At 54.9% G+C, this 22,570-nt stretch overlaps 1 protein-coding gene across 2 annotated transcripts in view; it reads right to left on the bottom strand.

Moving 5' to 3' along the window:
- KIAA0930 (KIAA0930 ortholog) overlaps positions 1–22,008 on the bottom strand; it is a 41,843-nt gene extending 19,835 nt beyond the window's left edge. Inside the window, exon 1 of one of the 2 annotated variants that reach the window (XM_055254130.2) lies at positions 21,854–22,008. In XM_055254130.2, coding sequence (XP_055110105.1) covers positions 21,854–21,917 — 64 coding nt within the window. In that variant the 5' untranslated portion in view covers positions 21,918–22,008. Of the gene's footprint in view, positions 1–16,480; positions 17,506–21,853 lie in introns of those variants that run through there. The other variant, XM_055254129.2, reaches the window with a different exon arrangement.
- Positions 22,009–22,570: the final 562 nt, after the last annotated feature.

Genomic DNA, 22,570 nt, shown 5'->3' with positions numbered 1-22,570 from the left:
AGGCGGAGCTTGCAGTGAGCCGAGATCGCGCTACTGCGCTCCAGCCTGGGTGACAGAGCGAGACTCCATCTCAAAAAAAACGAAAGGGAGCGGGGAGAGTGGAGAGAGAAGAAATTCTCTCTTCAGAGGGAGGAAGGAAGGCAAACACAGACACACTCCACATCCAAGAGCCAGGAAAGGTCGGGACTGGAGGGATATCTCTGATTCCTGGAAGCACAGTACAATGTTAGGAGCTGCAGTCAAACATGTGAGCTCAGGTCCTGATGCTACCGTTTCCTACTCAGATGGCCAATTCATTCAGCCAACCTCTCTGACCCTCAGTGATTCTATCTGTCAGATGGGTCTCTAACCTGCCACCCTCCCAGAATCCAAGGTGAGGACTTGGCTGGAAGTGAAAGTGCTCTGCTGGCTGCACAGCTCCAGCTGCTGCAATGTGGGCTGCTGGAGACCCTCTGCTCTGCTGCCCTGCACGTCAGAAACACTGACACCGAGCACGGCAGTGTGGCCTGCTTGGATGACGTCGGTGGATCCCAAACCTTCCAGTGTCCCTTGGCCTCAGGGTGCAGTAACTGGCTGTGAATAAACACACAAGGTACAGCTGACCTGTGAAGTCACTGCTGACTCTTTCTCCCACAAGCAAACCCCTTCTCCCTTCACCCTTTCCCAGGGCCTGCCGAGCAAGAAATCCTCTGGGTCACAAGCCCTGGGAGCTGCTAGTCTAGCACAGAGCCTCCTCGTCTCCAGACTTCTCTCTGTCCCTTTCTCCCTACCGTCTTGCCAGTCAGGGCTGCAGGTTTTCCCCACCCTCAAGCACAGTGGAGACTTACGGAAGCAGATGTGGCCCCCGAAAGCTGAGCCAGGCTTATGGTGTTAGCACCTCGGACAGCTCTGTGCTCGCCGCCCTGCCTTCCCTCCCCGGGGTCCTATGGAGCCAGATTACATCCATTCTCCTGATTTGAGGCAGCCGTGAACACTGAATTAGTCAATACCGACCCACTGGCTCCTAAGGCAAATACAAGGTTAGGGTCCTCTGATCACATTTTCAGCAACTGATCAATTCATAGCCTTACTTTATGTATGTTTCTCTTTCAAGACACCTTATTTAAGACCAGATGTGGCGATTCATGCCTGTAATCCCAGCACTTTGGAACGCTAAGGCAGGTGGAATACTTGAGGTTAGGAGTTCAAGACCAGCCTGGCCAACATCGCAAAACCCCATCTCTACTAAAAATACAAAAATTAGCCAGGCGTGGTGGCGGGTGCCTGTAATCCCGGCTATTTGGGAGGCTAAGGCAGGAGAATCGCTTGAACCTGGGAGGCGGAAGTTGCAGTGAGCTAAAATCACGCCACTGCACTCTAGCCTGGGAGACAGAGTGAGACTCCATCTCAAAAAAAAAAAAAAAAAAAGACACCATATTCAACACATAGTTCATTCACTAACATTGAACTCATGGCCAACAACAATCAGTGTTGAATGAAGCTTCTCTAACACATGTATTTTCTCCATAAATACATCAGAGCCATCTTGTGCCTGGGACTAGACAGCACCTCAGCTCAGGGCCATTTTAAATCACTGACAAAACACAAAAAATGCAAAACACATGGCACTAACTAGACTGCAAAAAGGATACTTCTTTACATGGTGAGGCGGAGCATCGCCTCATCTGACCTCAGCTGGGAACGTGTGTCAGGTAAGGAATTTTTCGACTCTCCGTGAATGTCAGTCATTAACCTGAAAGTACCATGAGTACTGATTTTGGGGTTACAAATAAATTTCAGTGAGTAGGTGAATCCATGAATAATGACAATGGCCTGGACCAGGAAAACCGATATTTGCCAGGAGTTCTGGCGATCCGGCTGCCTCCTCTACCTCAAGCAAGTGACCTGCTTCTGTAAGTCACTCTCTTCGAACTCCAGAACTGGAAGAGCCCTTTCCAGGTGAGTGACTCCAGGGACGAGCAGGGGAGAGGGCGCGTGGGAAGCGAGCACTAAGCCCGGGCCGTCCACACCCCAGTGCAGTGTCTGCCACCTCTGAATTGCCACTAGTTCTCCTCCTGGTTCTGCATGACACTGGACTGGTGACATGACAGCACCAAGAGCTCAACAGTGCTGGTTTCAGGAGCGAGGAATGTGATGACAGCTCGCGCGTGCCCTGCACCCTACAGTTTATTTATTCATTTATTTTTGAGACAGAGTTTCGCTCTTGTCGTTCAGGCTGGAGTGCAATGGCGCGATCTCGGCTCACTGCAACCTCAGCCTCCCAGGTTCAGGTGATTCTCCCACCTCAGCTTCCCAAGTAGGTGTGATTACAGGCATGCACTATCACACCCAGCTAATTTTTTTGATTTTTTTTTTTTTTTTTTTTTTTTTTAGTAGAGATGGGGTTTCACCATGTTGGCCAGGCTGGTCTCAAACTCCTGACCTCAGGTGATCCGCCTGCCTCAGCCTCCCAAAATGCTGGGATTACAGGCGTGAGCCACCACGCTCGGCCCACCCTATAGTTTATAAAGCCCTTTCACCCATTGTCTTTTCAGATCCTCATGAAAACTTTATGAGGTGGGGACAACCTCAGATTAGTTTCAAACCTCTGTCTTCATTTTCAACCAAAACTTGAGACTCTAGTGGCCAGATGGCGTGTGCAGGGGCTGAGACTCAAACCCAGCCCCTCCAACAGAGCCCATATCCTTCCCCTGGATAAGCCCACATCCTTTTCCTTAGCCTGGCCCTGCACGAGGATTCTCCCAGCTATGTTACAAATGCAGAAACTGAGAGAACCCGGGGGTCACCTGGTGAACAGCTAGGAAAGCAACTCAGGCTTTCAAACTTCCCCCTTCCCCCAGCTTCTGAGTCCCCAGCGGGGTGGGCTCACAGGGGCCACTCTGAGCCCTGAAGCACCCTCAGGGCTTCCTGGGATAGCCTAAGAACCCCTGGAAGAACTTCAGACAAGAGCTTCATGCACAGGGGCTGTGAGATCCACTTCCCAGTGCCAATTTAACATAACTTAATTATTTTCCATGGGGTGCCAATTTAACATAACTTAATTATTTTCCATGGGGATGGTTCTTCAGATGCACACTGAAAAGGAAGGGAAACTTTTATCTTTCGAGGCATTTCACGTGAATCCAATCACAATACGGGATGGGGGAAGACTTTGTCACACTGGAGTTCAGGAGCAGACTTGATTCCCATTCGTGATGCACTGCCCACGTGGGTAAGTGACTGAACCTCTCAGACCTTCAGTTTCCTCATCAGTAAAATCAGAACAGCTGCCTCCTACGGTTACCATGGAGACCAAATGAGCTCCTACACAGTGCTCAGCAGTGCAACACGCACTTAGAAACGATGAATGACAACTGCCACTGTGGTTACTATGATAACTTGGAACATTTTCCACTAACCAGACCCTGGGAATAATCACGAATTAGACTTTAGAAGCCATTCCTTGAAATCCACCCCAATCCTTTTTTAGAAAAGGATTAAACCATTAAGCCACACAAGTTAAGCAAGTTACGGTAAAGCCCTAATTAAAATAGTTTATAGCCATTAAAAATGATGGTTCTGTATTAAATAAAGAAAAATCTCCAAGAGCTACCCCCCAAAAAAGTACATTAACACAGTAGGCCAAGAGGTGATTTTTTTTTTTTTTGAGATGGAGTCTCAGTGTCACCCAGGCTGGAATAATGTCACGTGATCTCGGCTCACTGCAACCTCCATTTCCTGGGCTCAAGCCATCCTCCTGTTTCAGCCTCCTGAGTAGCTGGAACCACAGACATGCACCACCACACCCAGCTAATTTTTGTATTTTTGGTAGAGACAGGTTTCACCATGTTGCCCAGGCTGGTCTCGAGCGCCTGAGCTCAAGCGATCCGCCTGCCTCGGCCCCCTAAAGTGCTGGGATTACAGGCGTGAACCACTGCCCGCAGCCCAAGAAGTGATTTTGGGAAGGCAATTCTATCAGATTTTCAGGAAACAGACAGCTAGCTTCATCAGGGCTACTCACACAACTTCAGAGCCTAAGAAACATGCCAATTTTTTTTCACAAGGAGGCACAGTATTGATTTCAAAGACCACACACACAGAAAGCTACAGGCTAATCTCACAGATGTCAAGACAAAAATTTTAAATACAGTATTTAAAAGAATCCAGCAACTTATTAAAAATATATGCCATTGGCCAAGCAGGATTTAACTGGGAATAAAGAATGGTTTAGGCCAAGCTCGGTGGCTCACGTCTGTAATCCTAGCACTTTGGGAGGCCGAGGCGGGTGGATTACCTGAGGTCAGGAGTTTGAGACCAGCCTGGCAAACATGGTGAAACCCCGTCTCTACTAAAAATACAAAAAAATTAGCCGGGTGTGGTGGCAGGTGCCTATAATCCCCCAACTACTCAGGAGGTTAGAGCAAGAGAATTGCTTGAACCCAGGAGGCGGAGGTTGCAGTGATCGAGATCGGGCCACTCCAGCCTGGGCGACAGAGACTCGATCTCCAAAAAAAAAAAAAAAAAAAAAAAAAAAAAAGGTTCAATATTAGAATTCATATCTATTTAAAGCTCAAAAGAGAAATAACACAGGATTATCTCCACAGATGCTGGAAGAGCATTCAATCAAATTCAACACCCATTCTTGATTTCTATGTATTTACTATTTTATGTTGGGACAGGGCCTAGGTCGCCCAGGCTGGAGCACAGTGCTATCATCATGACACACTGCAGCCTCGACCTCCAGCCTCAAGCGATCCTCCCACCTTACTTTCCCAAGTAGCTGGGACTACAGGCATGCAATACCACGCCCAGCTCTGTTTTGTATTCTTTGTAGAGGCAGGGTTTCGCCATGTTACCCAGGCTGGTCTTGAACTCCTGGGCTCAAGCAATCCTCCCACCTAGGCCTTCCTAAGTGCTGGGATTACAGGTGTGAACCATTGTTCACAGTGATCAATCAAACTACATAAACACTTAAAATTTCTTTTTTTATTTGAGACAGGGTCCCCCTCTGTCACCTAGGCCGGAGTCCAGTGGCACAATCACTGCAACCTTGACCTCCCCAGGCTCAAGTGATCCTCCCACCTCAGCCTCCTAAGTGGCTGGGACTATAGGCGCACGCCACCACACCTGGCTAATTTTTGTATTTTTTGTAGAGATAAGGTCTCACTATGTTGCCCAGGCTGGTCTCAAACTCCTGAGCTCAAGCAATCCGCTTGCCTTAGCCTCCCAAAGTGCTGAGATCACAAGCATGAGCCACTGGGCCTGGCCAAAAATTTAAAATTTCTATAGGGAAAAAAAACCACCCCCTCCCGCCCCCCCCCACCCCACCACCACACACATACACCATAAAGCAAAAAACAAATACCACACTGGAAACACAGACGGAACTCTTAAATGAGGGCAATTTCCTTAACAAATACTAAGTTGTATACAATGCATAAGAAAATAAAATGGCACGGAAAGCAGAAGGAAATATAAGTGGTTTTGGAACACAAAAACGCGCTCAGCTTGACACAATTAGAGAAATGTAAATTAAAGCCTCAAAATTCTATTTTCCACCTATCAGATTTGCAAAGATCAAAATACCTGACAACACTTCAGGTCAAAGAGGATGTGGAGAAACAGGGACTTTATATCCTGCAGTAGGAACGTAAACTGCCTTTTAAAAATATCAGATGGTCAAAATCACAAACGCATTTTACCTCTGACCCAGCGATCCCACAGATGAATTTTTCCCTGTGGTCTCACTACCTACCACCTACATAAAATCCTTTAAGCATTACAGCACTGTTGGCAAAATACTGGAGTTGTCCTATCAATAGGGATAGTAATTAAACTAACTATAAGACATTCACAGAACAGAATACTACGCAGCAATTAAAAAAGATTGAAGCAACTCTATCTGTTCCAAGGAGGAAAGTTCTCTAGGATAAATGAAGCGAAAAATGGAGAGCAGACCAATATTAGAGGTTTTTCCTATTAAAGCCAATCGTTTAAGATGACTCCAATGCTTGCTGGAGCCTGCGGAAGAGAAGGGAGTTGAGGAAGCCAGACTGTCAGGTCCATCCTGGCTCCAGCAGTTCTGGTCATGTGACAGACAAATCCAAACCTCTTGGTGCCTGTTTCCTCACTTGTAAAATGGCAGTAACAATGGTATCTACCTCCTGGGTTGTTGAGAGTTTAAGTTAGTCCAGCCATGTGAAGACTTTAAAATTGTGCTGGCACTGAGCCAGCACCTAGGATCAGCACCAGATGAGCACCCAGGGTCACCACTGAGCCAGCACCCAGGATCAGCACCAGATGAGCACCCAGGGTCAGCACTGAGACAGCACCCAGGATCAGCACCAGATGAGCACCCAGGGTCACCACCGAGCCAGCACCCAGGGTGGGAAAGTATTATTACATCACTGCTAGTGTCCTCATGGCCTCTGGGGAGAAAAACTATGAAGGAGAAAGACTCAGTGTTTTCATTAAGAACCTTCTCATACCTTTTGTATTTTGTACCCTGAGCATGTTTACCTATCCAAAAAGCAACCAAAATATTTCTAACAATGCAGTTACTTGGAAAAAACGCTCATGGTAGAGGAAAAAAGCCAGGACACAAAATTATACCTGAATACTTAAATGAAGGAAACTGTCTATTTTAAAAAATGCCTAGGAGGAAAGACTGAAGGAATTACACGCACATGCCCGCAGTGAAGGGTTAAGAGGGGTGCAGTGCACAGATCCTCATCCCGCGAACAAAACAAAGACAAAACAAGTGAGGCCAGAATAACTTTGTCCTGGTTTACAAATATTCTGCGGCATGTTTACAAATACACCCAGGGCTTCCTGCGTGCCAGGCATGGTGCTAAACACGGGGGCCTGACGCTCTTATCTCACAACAACTGAAGCAGTTTATTTTACAAATGAGGACGCGGCAGGAGGGAGAGAATGCCCGGCTCCCGCGGCTGGTTGCAGCTGGTGCTTGAACCCACTCGGTCCTCACATCAGTTAGTTTGGTCTCATGCGGTCCCTGCTCCCCCCGCCATCCCCAGTTTCGGTGGAAGCAGGATGTATTTATAAGTAACACAGACAGAAGTGAGATGGTAGCTGTGGCAGGGGCCAGGAGGGGAAGGCAGTGGCTGGACAGGGAATTCCAGTCAGCTGGGGACTCAACGAAAACTAGGAATCAAGCGAGCAAAGGTGGACAGCATTCAACGCTCCCCTGTGGGCGAGATGAGTGAGGCCAGGATGGTGGATCGGCCCTGAGGCTCAGGAAGTGGAGTGGGAAGAAGAGCTGGAGGGGCCGGGCCCTCTTCCCTGGGTCAGGGGTTCTGTCTTATCCCCAGAGGGCTGGGGACCCCGAAGTGTCTGGTGGGGAGGGGGCTGAGAAGGCATCTCTGCCGTGGGGTGGCCTGCAGATGCCGGGTGCCTCTCCTGGGACTGTCTGGGTCAAGGGCCTTGAGGGTCCTCTCCAGAGGACACCGGGCTCAGCAACAGACTCCACTTGGCCCTGGCCACGGTCCAAAGGTGGGGTCAACTGGCCTCTTTGGGGAGAGTCCAGGCGGCCCTTGGCCCTCTGGAAGCCTCCGCACCCAGGCAGCCAGGGCCGGGTGAATGGGCTTCTGTGGCCCCTCAATAGGCCTTTCATTCACTCGTGCCTTGCAGAGCCTCTCCAGCTGAGGGCCTCCCTCCCTCGGGGCACAGAAAACAAAGGCACTGTCCAGGGAGGGCCCTGGCTGCTCTGACGAGGCACTTGGAGGAGGGGAGCTGGACCATTGAGTCCCCACATGAGCAGTGCCATGCCCTCTCCTCTGACCAAAGGGAAGCGTGGGATCTCCACATTGCGGTGCCTAAAACCCCTGTCTAGTTCCACATCTTCCTTTGGAAGAAGTCCAGGCTCCCTTACCAGGCAAGCCAGGCTCTCCAGGCAGCCCCCGACATCTGCCATGTGGTCCCCGATGTTCCAGCCAGCCTCGGCCCTTCTTCCCTGACCAAACGCCCTGCATCCCCCTGGAGGGCCTCACTCCCTCTCACCAGGTCTCGACCACACACCACAGGGCATAGGACACGGGCACGGCGCCCATTCCAACTTGGTCTGTGCAAGTCGGCTCAGTGGCCACCTCCACCTCTGCAGTCACCCCCTCGGGGTGCCTTCCTTACCACCCCACCCCAGCACCGGCCTTCCCTGACCCAGCTGGGGCCCTGCAAGACATCCCGAGTGTTGCCCATGCCCACGTGCACCTGACCGCGTCGCCTCACTTGATCTTCACAAGGATCCTGAGAGGTAAGGATAATTCCCTTCATTTACCTGATGAGGAACTTGGGACTCAAGGCCTGAGTGCCTGGTCTGCAGTCACTCCGCTGGCATGGGTCAGGGCCAGGCCACGGCCCCACCTGCCTGCAGAGCCACGCTTCTGGCTCCACGCTGCAGGCTTGTCACACTGGCTCCTAACCACCTGTCCCGAAGGCCCCTCCCCACCCAGACAAGGCCCTTTGCTGGCAGGGCGTCCGGGGCCCAGCGCAGGGCAGTATCCACCACAGGGAGCCAGTGAACAACAACAAACACAGGACATGCCGAGCCCTGTCCTCAGTGCGCTGAGAGCACGCGGCAGCCTCTTCACTCACCCCCAGCTGCTGGCAGGCAGAACTTTATTCATGGGCCTGTCTTAGACTTGCACAACATTGTGAAATCCTCGAAGTGCTTCCACAATCCCCAGGCCACATCTGTGACCGTTTAATAGCCATTTTACAGTTAAGGAAACCGAGGCCTTCAAGTCCGGGTACCTGGCAAGCTTGTGGGAGCTGGGCTTCATATCTAGTTCTGCGGGCCTGCTCTGCCCCAGGCGCTGCATGAGGTCCTGGGGGACAAAGGGGAATCAACCCTGACCTCAAGGTGCCTTGCATGGGGTGGAGGCCCCTGCTGGATTGGGGCTCCCATAAAGCGTCCTTTATCCTCCTCTAAGCAACAATTCCCAGAAACCCCCCTACCTCCTGTGACCACCGCACCTGCCGCCCCCCAACCCCACAGCTGTCTCCAGACAGTTTCAATATCTCCTAAGCACAATCATCAAGCTGAAACAGTGGCTCCAGATTCAAATTCTCGTTTTCTGTGGGATCATCCTCATGGGGGCCTCATCCAAGCTCCTAACTCACCGCTCTGCTCAGACACACAAAATAGCCTCGTAGGCAACCAGCTGACCATTTCCTGAGTAATTTCTCAGGCTTCTCCTGACACTCACGCAAAGATGCCCCATCTCAGCCGGGAGCCAGCACTGCCAGCTTCCCCGCCCTTTCCTCCACTGCCTGGGCTTGAGGCCACCCGGCCACTGCCCAGTCATCATTCCACCTCCTCCTGCCTCCATGCCAGCATGCTCTGTGGCACCAGGAAGTCAGAGAACCCTTGAACCTTGAGGCCCACCCACGCCCCCAGCTCACGATATCTGCGGAGATGCCAAACCCTGGCGGAGGAACTCAGGCCACATGCTTCAGCCGCTCCCTCACTCTTCCACTCCCCACTCCCTGCCCAGGCCCTGAGCCAGGAGCCAGGCACACAGCTGGACCCATCCACCAATGCCACCCACCCCTGTGCCCAACACCCAGCCCACGGCAGGTGCTCAGTGTGCAGGCCCGCGTGTACTAGGTGCAAGGCGACAACACACCACACAGGACAAGGGTGCAAGGCACCTTCTGGGCCCTTCTGCAGCTCTGCCTTCCCAGGGGTCTCAGTCCCCTGCTCGATCTCATGCTCTCCGCAGGCAGCGTCCTCGGAAATGCCCACTCCCGCACCAATCCTCATTCCTAGCCCTCCTCTACTCTGACTTCTGAGACCCACTTCATTGTGAAAACCAGGGGGCTGGGCTCTGCGTCGTACACTATGCCAGGACAGGCCCACCCAGGAAAAAAAGGGCATCAAACATCCTTCCCTGGAGAAAGGGATATGTTTGAGCATGAGAAGGGCAGCGCCAGCCTCGAATCCAGGAGAATTAGGTCCAACATCCCCTGCTGCTATGGGACCCTGCACAAGTGCTTTAGCCTAAGTCCCACTGTCTCCCTCTGCCAACAGGGACAACACCCCTCTCATCACTGGGCTGTCACTGGAATGAAATCCCCTCCGTAAAGGGGACTGCAGTTGCTCTCGCTCCAACTGTCCCTGGGTGAGAACGGGCCCCACTGAACTTCAGGGAAGGATCCTGGATGCAGAGCCTTCTTGTCGCAGCCTCTGATAGAGATGACCTCATCCCTGTACCCTAAAGCAGTAGCAGCTCCGGCTGGGGCGGAACCATCGGGGTTTGCTGCAGGGAGAGGGCTCCCGGGAGCTGAGCAGCAGCTAACGAGCTCCCACTGTGTACGGGGGCAGCTCCCTCCTCCCTGGATCAGGAGAAACCTGGAATCCTAGACCCCCACACCCCTGGTAGGCATGGTCTCAGGGATGGCCCAGGTCAGCACCGGCCAACGCAGACAATCCGTGGCCTGGCAGGAGGTACCTGCAGATAGAGCTGGGGGTTTGGGGCAGGAAATCTATGGCCCAAAGTGTGAAGTCACAGTTCACAGGGTTGTGGGACGACAGGGTTCGGTTTCTATTTTGTGGGGCCAGAGTGGGGTGTGATTCTTCTTGCTTGTTTTGCTTCCTTCACTTCTGATGTCCCTGAACCCCAGCACACACAGCATCAACCTCCCTGAGCAGCTGGTCCTGAACCCCAGCACACACAGCATCAACCTCCCTGAGCAGCTGGTCCTGCCTACCCACAGTGCTTTTTACAAGTAGCTTGGTTTCAAGTAGTTAAGAGTATGGACCAGTGAACATGTGTCCCAGAACCTTGGCTGTGAGCAGTGACCAGGTCAACCTTCTTCTCCCTAATTCATAAAAGGAAACTGAGGCACAGCTCTGCCACCTGTCACAGGCAGCCTCCATGACACCCTCTGAGACTCTAGGTAGAGACAGAGCAGCAAGCAGTCCTACTCTGCAAAGGGGAACGGAGTCCAGAGGCCTACAGTGACTTCCGGGAAGCGGCTCAGCAAATTACAGTGTGAACCTTCGTTGCCCTTTTTCCTGCCGCCTCTGCTCAGGCGGGGCCCTGTGTGGGCAATGCCTCGCTCAAGGGCCAGTTCCCCAACAAATGATCACCTCTTCACCGGAAAGATCCCTCTCCACCCCTCCACCACCAAACACTCACCCAAAAGATCCCTCTCCATCCCCCCCCCCCCACCCAAACACTCACCCAAGAGATTCCTCTCCACCCTGCCACCACCAAACGCGCTAGGCAGCTCCCCGTCACTCCCAGGGGCCTGCGCCCAGGCATCCGTCTACTCTGAGCTGGTGCAAGGGATGAAAAGCCAGAACCGTGGAGGGGAGCTCAGGTGGGAGAGGCACAGGAGCCACACACGGGGGACTATGCAGTGTCACAGCACAGGGGCAGGAATTGACAGGTGGCACCAAGAACAAGGGGAGCGGTGGCCGATTCCACCAACGGGTCAGGAAGAGGCCACAGAAGGGCCCTAGAGCCAAGGGCCCCCCCCCCCCCAACAACAGGTTGAGGAGGGTGATTCCAGGCGGAGTGTGGAGGGGCCCTCGGGAAACCCCCTCCAACAAGTCTTACGGCTGGGGCTCAGGGGGTCGGCTGGGGCAGGTCACCAAGGGTCTTGGACTATATGCCTGGCAGACATCAAGAGGTTCTTAAAGGTGTGAACATGGGCCGGGAGCAGTGGCTCACGCCTGTAATCCCAACACTTTGGGAGGCTGAGGTGGGGGGATCACCTGAGGTCTGGAATTCAAGACCAGCCTGGCCAACATGGCAAAACCCTGCCTCTACTAAAAATACAAAAAATGAGCCAGGCGTGGTGGCAGGCACCTGTAATCTCAGCTACTCAGGAGGCTGAGGCAGGAGAATCACTTGAACCCAGGGGGCAGAGGGCGCAGTGAGCCGAGATTGTGCCACTGCACTCCAGCCTGGGCGACAGTGACAGTCAGGAACGGCCACATGGGGACATATGGGACAATGCAGGTGGGGAGAGGAGACAGTCCAGGCACAGCCTGGACCTCAGCCATAGCTGGCTGAGGGGCAAGGGAGGGCTGACTCTTGGCCTGCAGCCGAGGAGTGCAGGGGAGAGCAGACACGCGGCGGGCAGCGAGTCACATCTTGGTCAGGCTGAGCTGGAGGCGCCCGAGACACATACAGGTGGGAGCAGATGTCCCGGGGCAGTTGGTGACAGGGTTCAGGCCACGTTACCCCAAAACACGACACGCTGACATTTGAGAAAACAGCAGAAGCAGGAAGGTCTCTGTCACCCTCCCCTGCCCTTCTCCCTGAAGCAGGTCATAAGACCCTCATGTGAAAGGCACCCTCTCTATGTCTGGAGGAAAAGAGCAGCCTCATCTCTGAAGACACAGCGATTAGTTGAGAGAAGAATCTCAAACACGCCTTGCTAAGTACCCCGAGTTTACCACCACCAGATCGCATTTTTTTTTTTTTTTTTTTTTTTTTTTTTTTTTTTTTTTTTTTTTTTTTTTGAGACGGTGTCTTGCTGTGTCGCCCAGGCTAGAGTGCAGTGGCGCGATCTTGGCTCACTGCAACCTCCGCCTCCCGGGTTCAAGTGATTCTCCTGCCTCAGCCTCCCGAGTAGCTGGGATTACAGGCACCTGCCACCACACCCAGCTAATTTTTAGATTTTTAGTAGAGATGGGGTTTCACCCACCTCGGCCTCCCAAAGTGCTGGGATTACAGGCATGAGCCACCTCGCTCACCCTAGATCACACTTCTTTATCCAATCAGACTCCTCCACAATTACCCACTTCTTTATCAAACCTAGCATAGAAAATAAACAGGTTGAGGCTGGGCACGGTGCCTCATGCCTGTAATCCCAGCACTTTGGGAGACTGAGGCAGGTGGATCACCTGAGGCCAGGAGTTCGAGACCAGCCTGACCAACATGGTGAAACCCCATCTCTCTACTAAAAATACATAAAAATTAGCCAGGCATGGTGGTGGCCACCTATAATTCTAGCTACTCAGGAAGCTGAGGCAGGAGAATTGCTTGAACCCAGGAGGCGGAGCTTGCAGTAAGCCGAGATGGCGCTACTGCACTCCAGTCTGGGTGACAAAGCAAGACTCAGTCTCAAAAAAAAAAAAAAAAAAAAAAGAAATTAACAGGCACAAGGGTCTTGAATGGCTGTTGTTGCTGGAAAGGTGCCTATGAGGCAAGGTTTCAGAAAGAACTAGAAGGCAGAAGCCTAGTCCAGGGCCACCTCACCCCAGGTCCGCCTATCACTCTGAGGCCCGGTCTGCCTCTGTAAACGGGACAACACCCCTCCTGCCTTCTGCTCAGCACTGCTGTGAGGACACACGAGGGTGTGCAGGGCAGCACTTCTCTATTATAATTACAGGGATAATCCACATGCTTCATAACATGTGGATTTGTATTCTGCTTTTCTCCCTTTCTCTGCCATAAGTGTCGCTCCAAGTGTGAAAAGCATTTTTCAAGATTCAAAGCACATCCCAATACAAAGCCATTTTACATTAAAGATAACGGACACGGAGTAAGGGAACTCTGCCTGTTGTTCACGGGCCTCGGTCTCCTCACCTGCACCACAGGGCAACAGGCAGCACTGGTGAGATCAGGCAGCCAGCCCTCCTGATTCGTCACCCTGTTTGAGCCAGTCGGGGTCCACTCTGAGTCTCCCCTGTGTCAGTGATAGGGCTAGGCTGGTTGAATTCTGGGACTCTCTCCATCCCAGCTCCCCCAGAACGGGCTGTGACCCAGAGGGCATTCTGCTGCCTGAGCCAAAACTGGGACACCAGGAGCAAACTGCCCCCCTACGTTGGGAGGGTTGAGCTCATCAGGCACAGGAAGCCTGGAGTCACATATTCTCCCAGGAGAATGCCCATCCTGCAGAGTGGGCCGGGCGGGGACCGGCTCCAGGGGAGGCTGGCCCACCGCCTCTCCATGTGGTAGGGCTGAGCCAGGGCTCTGTACTTGACCTCAGTCTCCTTCTCCCTGATGTGCAGAGTTCGGCTTTGACTCAGGGGCACAGGTATCTCTGGGGGTGAGGAAGGGACCCCGTGGAGTGTTTTATTTTCCCACCCACCACCTGCCAGGTATCGGTGTCGATAACATTAAGGTTCATGCTGTTGGGGCTCAGGTGGGTCCAAGGACAGGCGGCTGGGAGCAGGCCAGATCAGGAAGGTGGAGGAGGGCATCACGGCCAGTCCCTGAGCCTCGGTGGCCCCATCTTTCTTTTTTTTTTTTTTGTATTTTTAGTAGAGACAAGGTTTCACCATGTTAGCCAGGATGGTCTCGATCTCCTGACCTCGTGATCCGCCTGCCTCGGCCTCCCAAAGTGCTGGGATTACAGGCGTGAGCCACTGCGCCTGGCCAGTGGTGGCCCCATCTTTCACATGGGGGCAGGGAAGGTAAAGACAGCCCAGTGGTCACCAACCCAGGCTGATATACCCAGACACAGGGAACGAATTACACCACAGGCTCCAGGGACCCCGGGAGGACTTTCGCTCAGATGCCCAGGTCGGGGGAAGGAATGGGCATTTTGTTTTCAAGTTCCCCAGGGTTCTGTGCTCTGGACACGGTGTGCTAAAGAGTGGGTAGACTGAGGCAGGTGAGGTGTTCCAAGGAGTGGAGGCTGAGGTTCAAGTGGAACGAGTAAGCACAGGTGCTGGGCCGAGTTCCCCAGCACAGGCCACGCAGGGCATGCAGCCCCACTTCCAAGGAGTTGGTAGGCCTGGGTGAGAAAGGTCCCCTCAGCACAGGGGCCGCAGCCATAAAGGCCCAGAGGCGGACATCACCTGGAACATCTGGGAAATCACATCCAGTCAAAACACGCTTTTAAGTCAGCTGCAGAACAGCCCTGGTGCCCACCTGGGTGGCAGGACCTTCACTAGGTGGCAGGGGACCTGGTGGCTGCTCTGAGGACGCTGGGAGGGTGGGCAGGACAGCCGGGTTTGGGTGATGGGCAGTGAGCTCTGCCCTCTTAGGAAGCTGAGTGCACCAGACCCAAGCTGCTGGAAATGACCGAGGGAAGGTCTACCCAACCCTCTGAGCCTCTGCTTCATCCCTGTAAGACACGGGCTAACTCCCACCTGACGGGGGTTATGAGATTAAATGACGTATTGTTTACAAGTCCCACTTGGCCCGGCCTAGCCCAGCACTGCATGCAGGAGGGATCGGAGGCCCAGAGGGACAAGGGCCTCCAGAAGACAGAAGAGCAGGGCTGGGGCTGGGGCTGGGGCTATGCACCAGGGCTTCTTCCCCAACCCCACAGAACCCCTAGCGGGGAGAGCCTGGACTGGGGCTTGCAGAGCTCCTGTCTATAGCAGTGACAGGGAGAGGCTGGTTGAATTCTGAGACCCGGGGGCCTTGGCACAGGCCGGGCACGTGTACTGACCCTGAGGGGCAAACGTCTCTGTTGTCTCCGGGGCCCCGGCAAGCTGGGGCGGCCTGGACTGAGGGGTGACCAGGAGTGGAAGGTCAGTGTGTGTGTGGGTGCGGTTGGGGAGCTGGCCTGGCCTGTGCTCAGGGCTCAGCTCCCAGGCCTCACGGTCCTCCGACGGGGAAGAGGGGGCCTCTGCTTCCTGCTCTGCGAAGACAAGCCTGAAACGCCAGGGGGAGAGCTCTCGGGTAAGAAGACAAGGTTGGAGGATCACAGACTGGCAAGGCATGGGTCCAAAGTCTAGTCTGAGGCTGGATCCTTTCTCGGCTCCTTGTATGCCCTCGGCGGGGATGCCCATCACTGCCTTCTGCGGCTTACCTTCCTTCCTCGTCCACACAAGCTATCTAAAAGCACTCTCCTTCAGCCCCGTGAACACCCGTCTACCACCTACGGTCCTACCCCTGCCCTTGGGGGTCACACAGCAGCCTCCAAGAAATGGCCTCCCAGGTTGCCAGCTTAAAGACATCGTCCAAATACAGACACCTTTGCACATATAAAAAGCTTTGCTGCAAGTTATTTATAACTGAAAACGGGAGCCACGCTATTTTTCCAACCACATGAGACCAATTAAGTAAATCATGACATGCCCACCCAACTCTCCAGCAGTCATTTAATGTTTAGAGTGTGAGCAACATGGGAAACGTTTTAGGAACTTTAAATGAAAAAGCGTGATTAAGAAACCTGTATAGAGAAGATCAAGTACTCTTTTAAAAACCTCTGGAAAGATCAGAGGGCAGGACTTTGCAAAGTTAATAGCGTGTCTCTGGGTAATTGGAACTAGGAATAATTGTTTCCTTTCTATTTTCTAGTTTTGGTAAGGTGCATGTAACATTTTTTTTTAATTAGAAAATTTGTTTGGGAAATCTGAGGATGTTTAACAAGTCTCCCACTTGGGGTTTCTTTACAGCAGCCTAGTGGTGTGGCTGATACGAGCCTCCCCAGCTCGATGAAGGAGGCAAGGAGACCCAGGACAGTGAGGGGACGCCTCATGCCATGGAAGTTCCTCTGCAGAAGGCTGGAAGCCGGAGGCGGAAATGACTCCCCAAGGCCCCTGAGCAGAGCAGCACGGGATTCTTACCCAGGCCAGCGGTGCCTACGTGGCTGCTGCAAAGACGTCCACACAGCTGTGGTCCTCGGCCTCTTTCAAGTGTAAGGTCCAGCGTCCTCAGGTTCCGTCCAGAAGGACACAGAGTCTCAGGCTCAGGGGAGGGCCTCCTGGGCTGCTCCAGCCCCAGGAACGGGCAGAGGCCGGAACCCACAACCCTTAAAATAGGCCCAGGAACCGAAAGAGGCTCTGCTGCCATGCCACACGGCCACACTTCCTCCCCACTGTGCTGGCCCACAACCAGCTCTGACTGCCATGGGGTTGGAGGGCCCCAAGGAGCCCAGGGAGAGCTTCCGCATTGACTCAAAGCAGTCTGAGCATCAGGCGCAAATACAACCCTAATTCCACGTGCAGGCACTGGGCCCAGGTGCTTTGTATCCTGGATAATAACAGCAGCCTGGACTGCACCTGACTCCACACCAGGGGTTTGTGCTGAGCCTGTACCTGCCACGTCTCATTTACTCCGTCACTTCTCTCATACAATCCCCAAGTCCCTAGAGAGTTTGCGGTCTCCAGTCTACAGATGAGGACACTGAGGCCCGAGGGCTGGAGTGCTTAGCCTGGGCTCACAGTCTTCCTTTCCAGCGGCACCTCCCACTAAAGGCCCCCCGGCCCCCATCACTTATGCCCAGCTACACCTGGCCTAGCAAAGTGATGGGGGATTGGGGGAGGTGAAGGGTGCACAGCGCTCTTCCCCATTCGCAGGCCCAGCACACACAGGTGTTCAGCACAGAGGCAAGGCCGTCTCCCTCACTCCTCTGGCCCATTCCACGAACCCTTCCCGGAGGGCTATTTGCACATGATGGGCCTCAGCTGGAATGGCAGCCCTGCCACCTGCCAGCTACGTGGCTGTGGGTACATCCCTCCCCGCTCTGAAGCTCAGCTTCCTCACCTGCAGAATGAGGTCAAGACAGAACCCACCTCTCTGGGAGTGGGACTGAAGGAAACGCGGCAGGTGTCAGGCATTGGCTTGCGGCAGGCACGCAGCATCCTCTGCACTGATGGCCCCTCCCATGCAGCTGCCCCACAAATCACACCTGCAGGGCTTCCCGAGGCCAGGGCTGGGAAATACCAAGTTCTCAGCCAGGGATTACTCCAGCCTCTACTTCCACAGCCCTGCTTAGAGCCAAGTGAGCTTCTGCTCCTCCATCCGCACAAGCCCACCCAGCCTCAGCCCTGCTTGAAGACTACGCTGTCCACAAACCCCTCCCGTGGGCCACGCTGGTGGCTCCGTTCTCTGTGGCCTCTGGCTAAGTGCTCACAGCTCCACTGGGGCCCTGCCTCCATCCACTGTGGCCAGGCTGCCACACAACCTGAAACACCAGACCCTCAGCACCCTGAGGACGGGTCTAGGTGGGCCTCACCTCTGCGCAGGGTCAAGCAATTAAAAGCTTGGGCTCAGCAAGATTCGGCCACTTTCTAGCCTTGCAGCTGGGGGCACCTTACTTCCCCCCAACCTGTGTTCCCTCATCAGGACAAAGAGAAGAATAGAACAATATCTAGCCCACATGATTACTCCAAAGACAAAAGGAAAGAATGAACATAAAACGCCCCTTCTCTGCAGCACTCCAGACATAGGGAGAAACCCCCAGGCCACCTAAAAGGGGGTTAGCCCCAAATGCCAGGCACAAATTGCTCCAAAACTGCTCAGCTGAGGCAGAGTGCAGAGACAAGCAGCCGAATATGGGCCCCACCTGCTCACGGCACCTCTCAGGACTCACACCGGGTCTTGGGCCCAGGTCGTGTCCACATTGCCTGACCAACTGCCGGGTGGACTGCCCCTGGTGAAAGGGGGCCTGCGTGCCTGGGCTGCTGAGGTCCAGGGCCCAGGAGAAGGCCCAAGCCCTGAGAGGAAGTGGCAAGGTTTGTCCTCCTTCGGTCCAAACGTCTGCATCTCACACCTGGGTCCTGAATCACCTGGTTTATCTGTGACCTGGAGTCACGAGCAGTGTCCTGTGGATGCAACACCAAAATCTTGCTCCGGGCAGCCGCAGCCCCGCTGCTTCCAGCAGGGTTTGTACTTCAGCTAACAGTGACCTGTGCTCCTGGCTATCTCCCCCATGGACTGTGCCCTCCCACAAGGCAGGGATCAGGGCCCAACACTCCTGCCCCCTCTCAGTACAGAGCAAGTGCTCATGTCCCCTTCTACTGCAGAGGCTGCCACAGACAAGCCTCAAAATCCAGGTGCTTTTCATCACGAGAGCTGAGCGATGACCCCTGAGTGGGGAGGGCCAGGAGCTTAGTCCCATTTCACAGACAGACACTGACTCAGAGAATGACAACCACTCAACCAAAGCCCAGCGCCTCCACCTGAGGCTCCCTTGACACCTTCAAAACAACCTCAGAGGACACAGCAGGGTTCGGAGTAACCCAAGCTTTCGCTAAACAACAACAACAATCTGGGAGATTTAAATCCATTCATAAATCTAACAAGCTGTCACAGATGTGAAGTGGAGATGATCAAACACAACCCTGCCCCCACAGCTTGAGCGTGTTGATGATTCAGTGGACGCAGAAGTGCTCCAGGGCGGGTGTTCTGGCTCCTCTCAGGACTCACACCTGAGAGGTGAGCGCCACTCTAGGCATCAAGTTCCTAGTAAGCTCACCCCTCGCTGAACATCAAATCTCTCATCTGAAAAATGAGCCCTTCTTTTTTTTTTTTTTTTGAGACAGAGTCTCGCTCTGTAGCCCAGGCTGGAGTGCAGTGGTGCGATCTCGGCTCACAGCAACCTCCGCCTCCTGGGTTCACACCATTCTCTTGCCTCAGTCTCCTGAGTAGCTGGGACTATAGGCACCCGCCACCCATGCCCGGCTAATTTTTTTTTTTTTTTTTTGTATTTTTAGTAGAGACGGGGGTTTCATCGTGTTGGCCAAGCTGGTCTCGAACTCCTGATCTCATGATCCGCCCGCCTCAGCCTCCCAAAGTGTTGGGATTACACTTTGTGATCCACCGCGTGAGCCACTGCGCCCAGCCAAAAATGAGCCCTTCTAAGAAGTTAAGATTCCCATCTCCGTGGCCCTCCACGCCCTTCATCTGCCAGTCCAGATAATAATTTTCTTACTTGTTCACTAAATGTTTACTGGGCACCTGCTCCATATGTGCCCCATGCTGGGCACCAAGATGAATCAGACTGGGTAATGCCTTTGAGGGCCTCACCTGCTAACTGGGGAGACAGCACACAGACCATGACAAGGCCACAATCGTCCTGATTGTCCCAACAAACATGTGCCTGGCACAAAGAGAATACAGGCAGAACAGGACTGTGTGCCTGGGAGCTGGAAAGAGTTCCCGGAGAGGCAGCATTGGAGCTGAGACTTAAAAGAAAACTTAGAGATGCTTGTGGGGCACATGTGTAGGGGCGGCTTTCTGGGCAGAGAAAACAGCAGGTTTTCTCTGCTTCAGAGCCCTGCAGGGACTGAGTTCAGCAGCAAGGGAACAGGGGAGACCTGGCACATGCGAGAGGCCTGGAGAGGAGACAAGGAAACAGCGTGAGTATCGTAGGCACAGAAAGACCTGGCTGGGGACATTCAGGGAGTGCAGGGCAGGCTCTGAGATCAGGTTGGCAGAGGGTCAGTCCTGGCTATGCTGCTTCCTCCTTGGTTGTCCCTGGGCAGGCCTCCTCTCTCTCTCTCTCTAACCCTCAGGCTCTTCATCGCTGATACGGAGATAATACTGCTCCCTGGCAAAGTCAGTATGTGTCAGAATTAAATTTGCAGCGTGAGTAAAGCACTCGGCACATAGTAAGTGCTCAGTAAATGCTAGGTGCCATTTTCACTGTTCTTCTGGGAATGGCCCTGCAGCCTCCTTGCAGGAGGGGCTGCCTAAAAGAGGAGAGAAGGGGCTCACAGGTAAAGGTGGTCAGAGGACAGTAGGTATGTGTGGACAGGGGAGTGGGGAGGGACTGCTTGAAGCTGCTGAGCAAACAGGGCCAAGTGACCTGCAGCAGATGGTCCTTCAGACGCATCCCAGCTCAGATATTCGGTGCCAGGTGACAGGTGGGCCTGCCAGGGTGGCACACAGTAGGTGCTCAATGAATGTTTGCAGAATGAATGAATGAGCATGCTCCAATTTCTGCTCAAAAGTAAATCTTGACACCTTTTCAGAAAGAAACCATTGAAACCTTGTCAACCATTGAAGTTCTTGTCCATTTCACTTCATAAGCACCCCCCACCCCCACCCCTGCATGAGGAAAGGCTCACCCCGGCAGGCTAGGCTGGGGCTTGCTCACCGGGAAGCCTCTCATGCTAAGCCTGCCTCCTACAAAAGGGATTCAAATTTACTTCCTCTCCCCTCACTCCAGCCTCCAGGGTGTGGCCTGCTGAGGGGCCCTGAATGCCTGGGACTGCCATGTCCCTGCGGCTGTGTGACCTTAGGGGGATGCGTTTGTTCTCTGGGACTCAGTTTCCCCATCGGTGAATGAAGGGGCCACGGGGTGAATCTGGAAGGCTGGCATTCCCTACTCAGCAATGCTGTCACCCCCTCAGAAACCCCCAGCCTAGCCTGGGGGTGGGGTGGGGGGTGGCTGACAATGTGGTATGAAGTCATTCCCTGTACGGATGAGGGAGGGGTCTTTTCCATGGAGAAAATGACGAACCTGAGACGACAAAAGACCGGACTTCTGCTGGGCTTGAGTCCGGGCACGATCCATCAGTAATGGATTACCTCACTGGCTGGGAGACCCCACCCACACCTGCAGTCCCAGGCCTTTCCAAACAATACGAGGCACCCCCATCCCACGCCCCCCAGCAGATCCATGACTTAAAGCCCAGAATCACACCGAGAGGCAGCAGGCCCTGCCCCTCAGCCAAGCAGGCGGGTTCGGGGGGCCACTGCCCAACAGGTCCCTGGATACAGCTAAGGGATGAGAGGGGCCAGTGGGTGCGGAAAGACAAAGGCTTCGGGTAGCAGGAGACAGTGCCCAGGGCACGCTCGCAGCGAGGTCCACCCAGAATCCAACGAGGGCCCGACCCTGCCGCGCTGGGCTAAGGGTGTACCCAGATCCCACGCCCACACTCCCTGCCGCCGTGCTGAGGGCCCGGGGCGGGCTTCCTGGAGAAGGAAGAAGACCCGCAGAGGCACGAAGAGGAAGGAGGGAGATGAGACAGACACCAGGACGGACTGACACGGGGAGACGCCGAATGAGACCCGGGCACAGGGGTGCGGGGCGCTCGTCGGACGGAAAGCAGAGACAGACCCAGATGCAGGGGAGGGGGACGCATGGAGGAAGACAGGGTACCCAGGTAGACCCAGAGACCACGACACCCGCGCAGAGACACCGACGCGTAGAGGCGGCCCCGAAGACGTTCACCTCCCCCGGCCCGGCCTCGCCCCCGGGTCCCACTCACCGAGGCCGCAGACCTCGCGGCGCAGGCTAAGGCGGCCGCGCTCCTCCGCTATGGCACGCAGCATGTGCTGCAGCGAGCGCTCCTCGGCCTCGGCGCCGCCCGCAGGCTCGGGGGCGGCGGCGGCGGCGGCGGCGGCGGCGGCGGGGAGGGCGGGCGGCCCGGCCCGGAGCCCCGCGGGCGCGGACGCCGAGGCGCAGGCCCGGCCCGGCGGCCGCGCGGAGGCCATGCCGGGCCCCGGCTCATCGCCTGCGCCGCGCCCGCAGGGGCTCCCGGCGCGCCCCGCCGCCCCCGCCCCGATGCAGCCCGCCGCGAGCACCAGGGAAGCCACAATCCGCCTCTGTGCGCGTCGCCGTCGCCGCCGCCGCCGCCGCCGCCGCCGCCGCCGCCGCCGCCGCCGCCGCCGCCGCCACCAACCTCCAAGCCCAGCACCGGCGAGCGCACCTACGCGCCGCCGCCGCCCGCGCGCCCACGGCTCCGCTCGCCCCGCCCCGGTCCGGCCCAGGGCCGGCCCCGCCCCTTCCCCGCCCCGGCCCCGCCCCTGTCCCCTCCCGTCCCGCCTCTCAACGGCCCGGACCCTCCCCGGCTCCCTGGCCCCGCCCCCTGACCTCCCTGGCCCCGCCCACTTCCAAACGGCCAGTCTCCGCCAATCTTCGGATGCCCAGGACTCCCTCCCTCAAACCGCTCGCGGGGTCCCGCCTCCACCCACGGCCCTAAACG

The sequence above is a fragment of the Symphalangus syndactylus genome, chromosome 18 (genome assembly GCF_028878055.3).
Source record: "Symphalangus syndactylus isolate Jambi chromosome 18, NHGRI_mSymSyn1-v2.1_pri, whole genome shotgun sequence".
Lineage (NCBI taxonomy): Eukaryota > Metazoa > Chordata > Mammalia > Primates > Hylobatidae > Symphalangus > Symphalangus syndactylus.
This window is presented reverse-complemented; position numbering and strand designations above follow the sequence as displayed.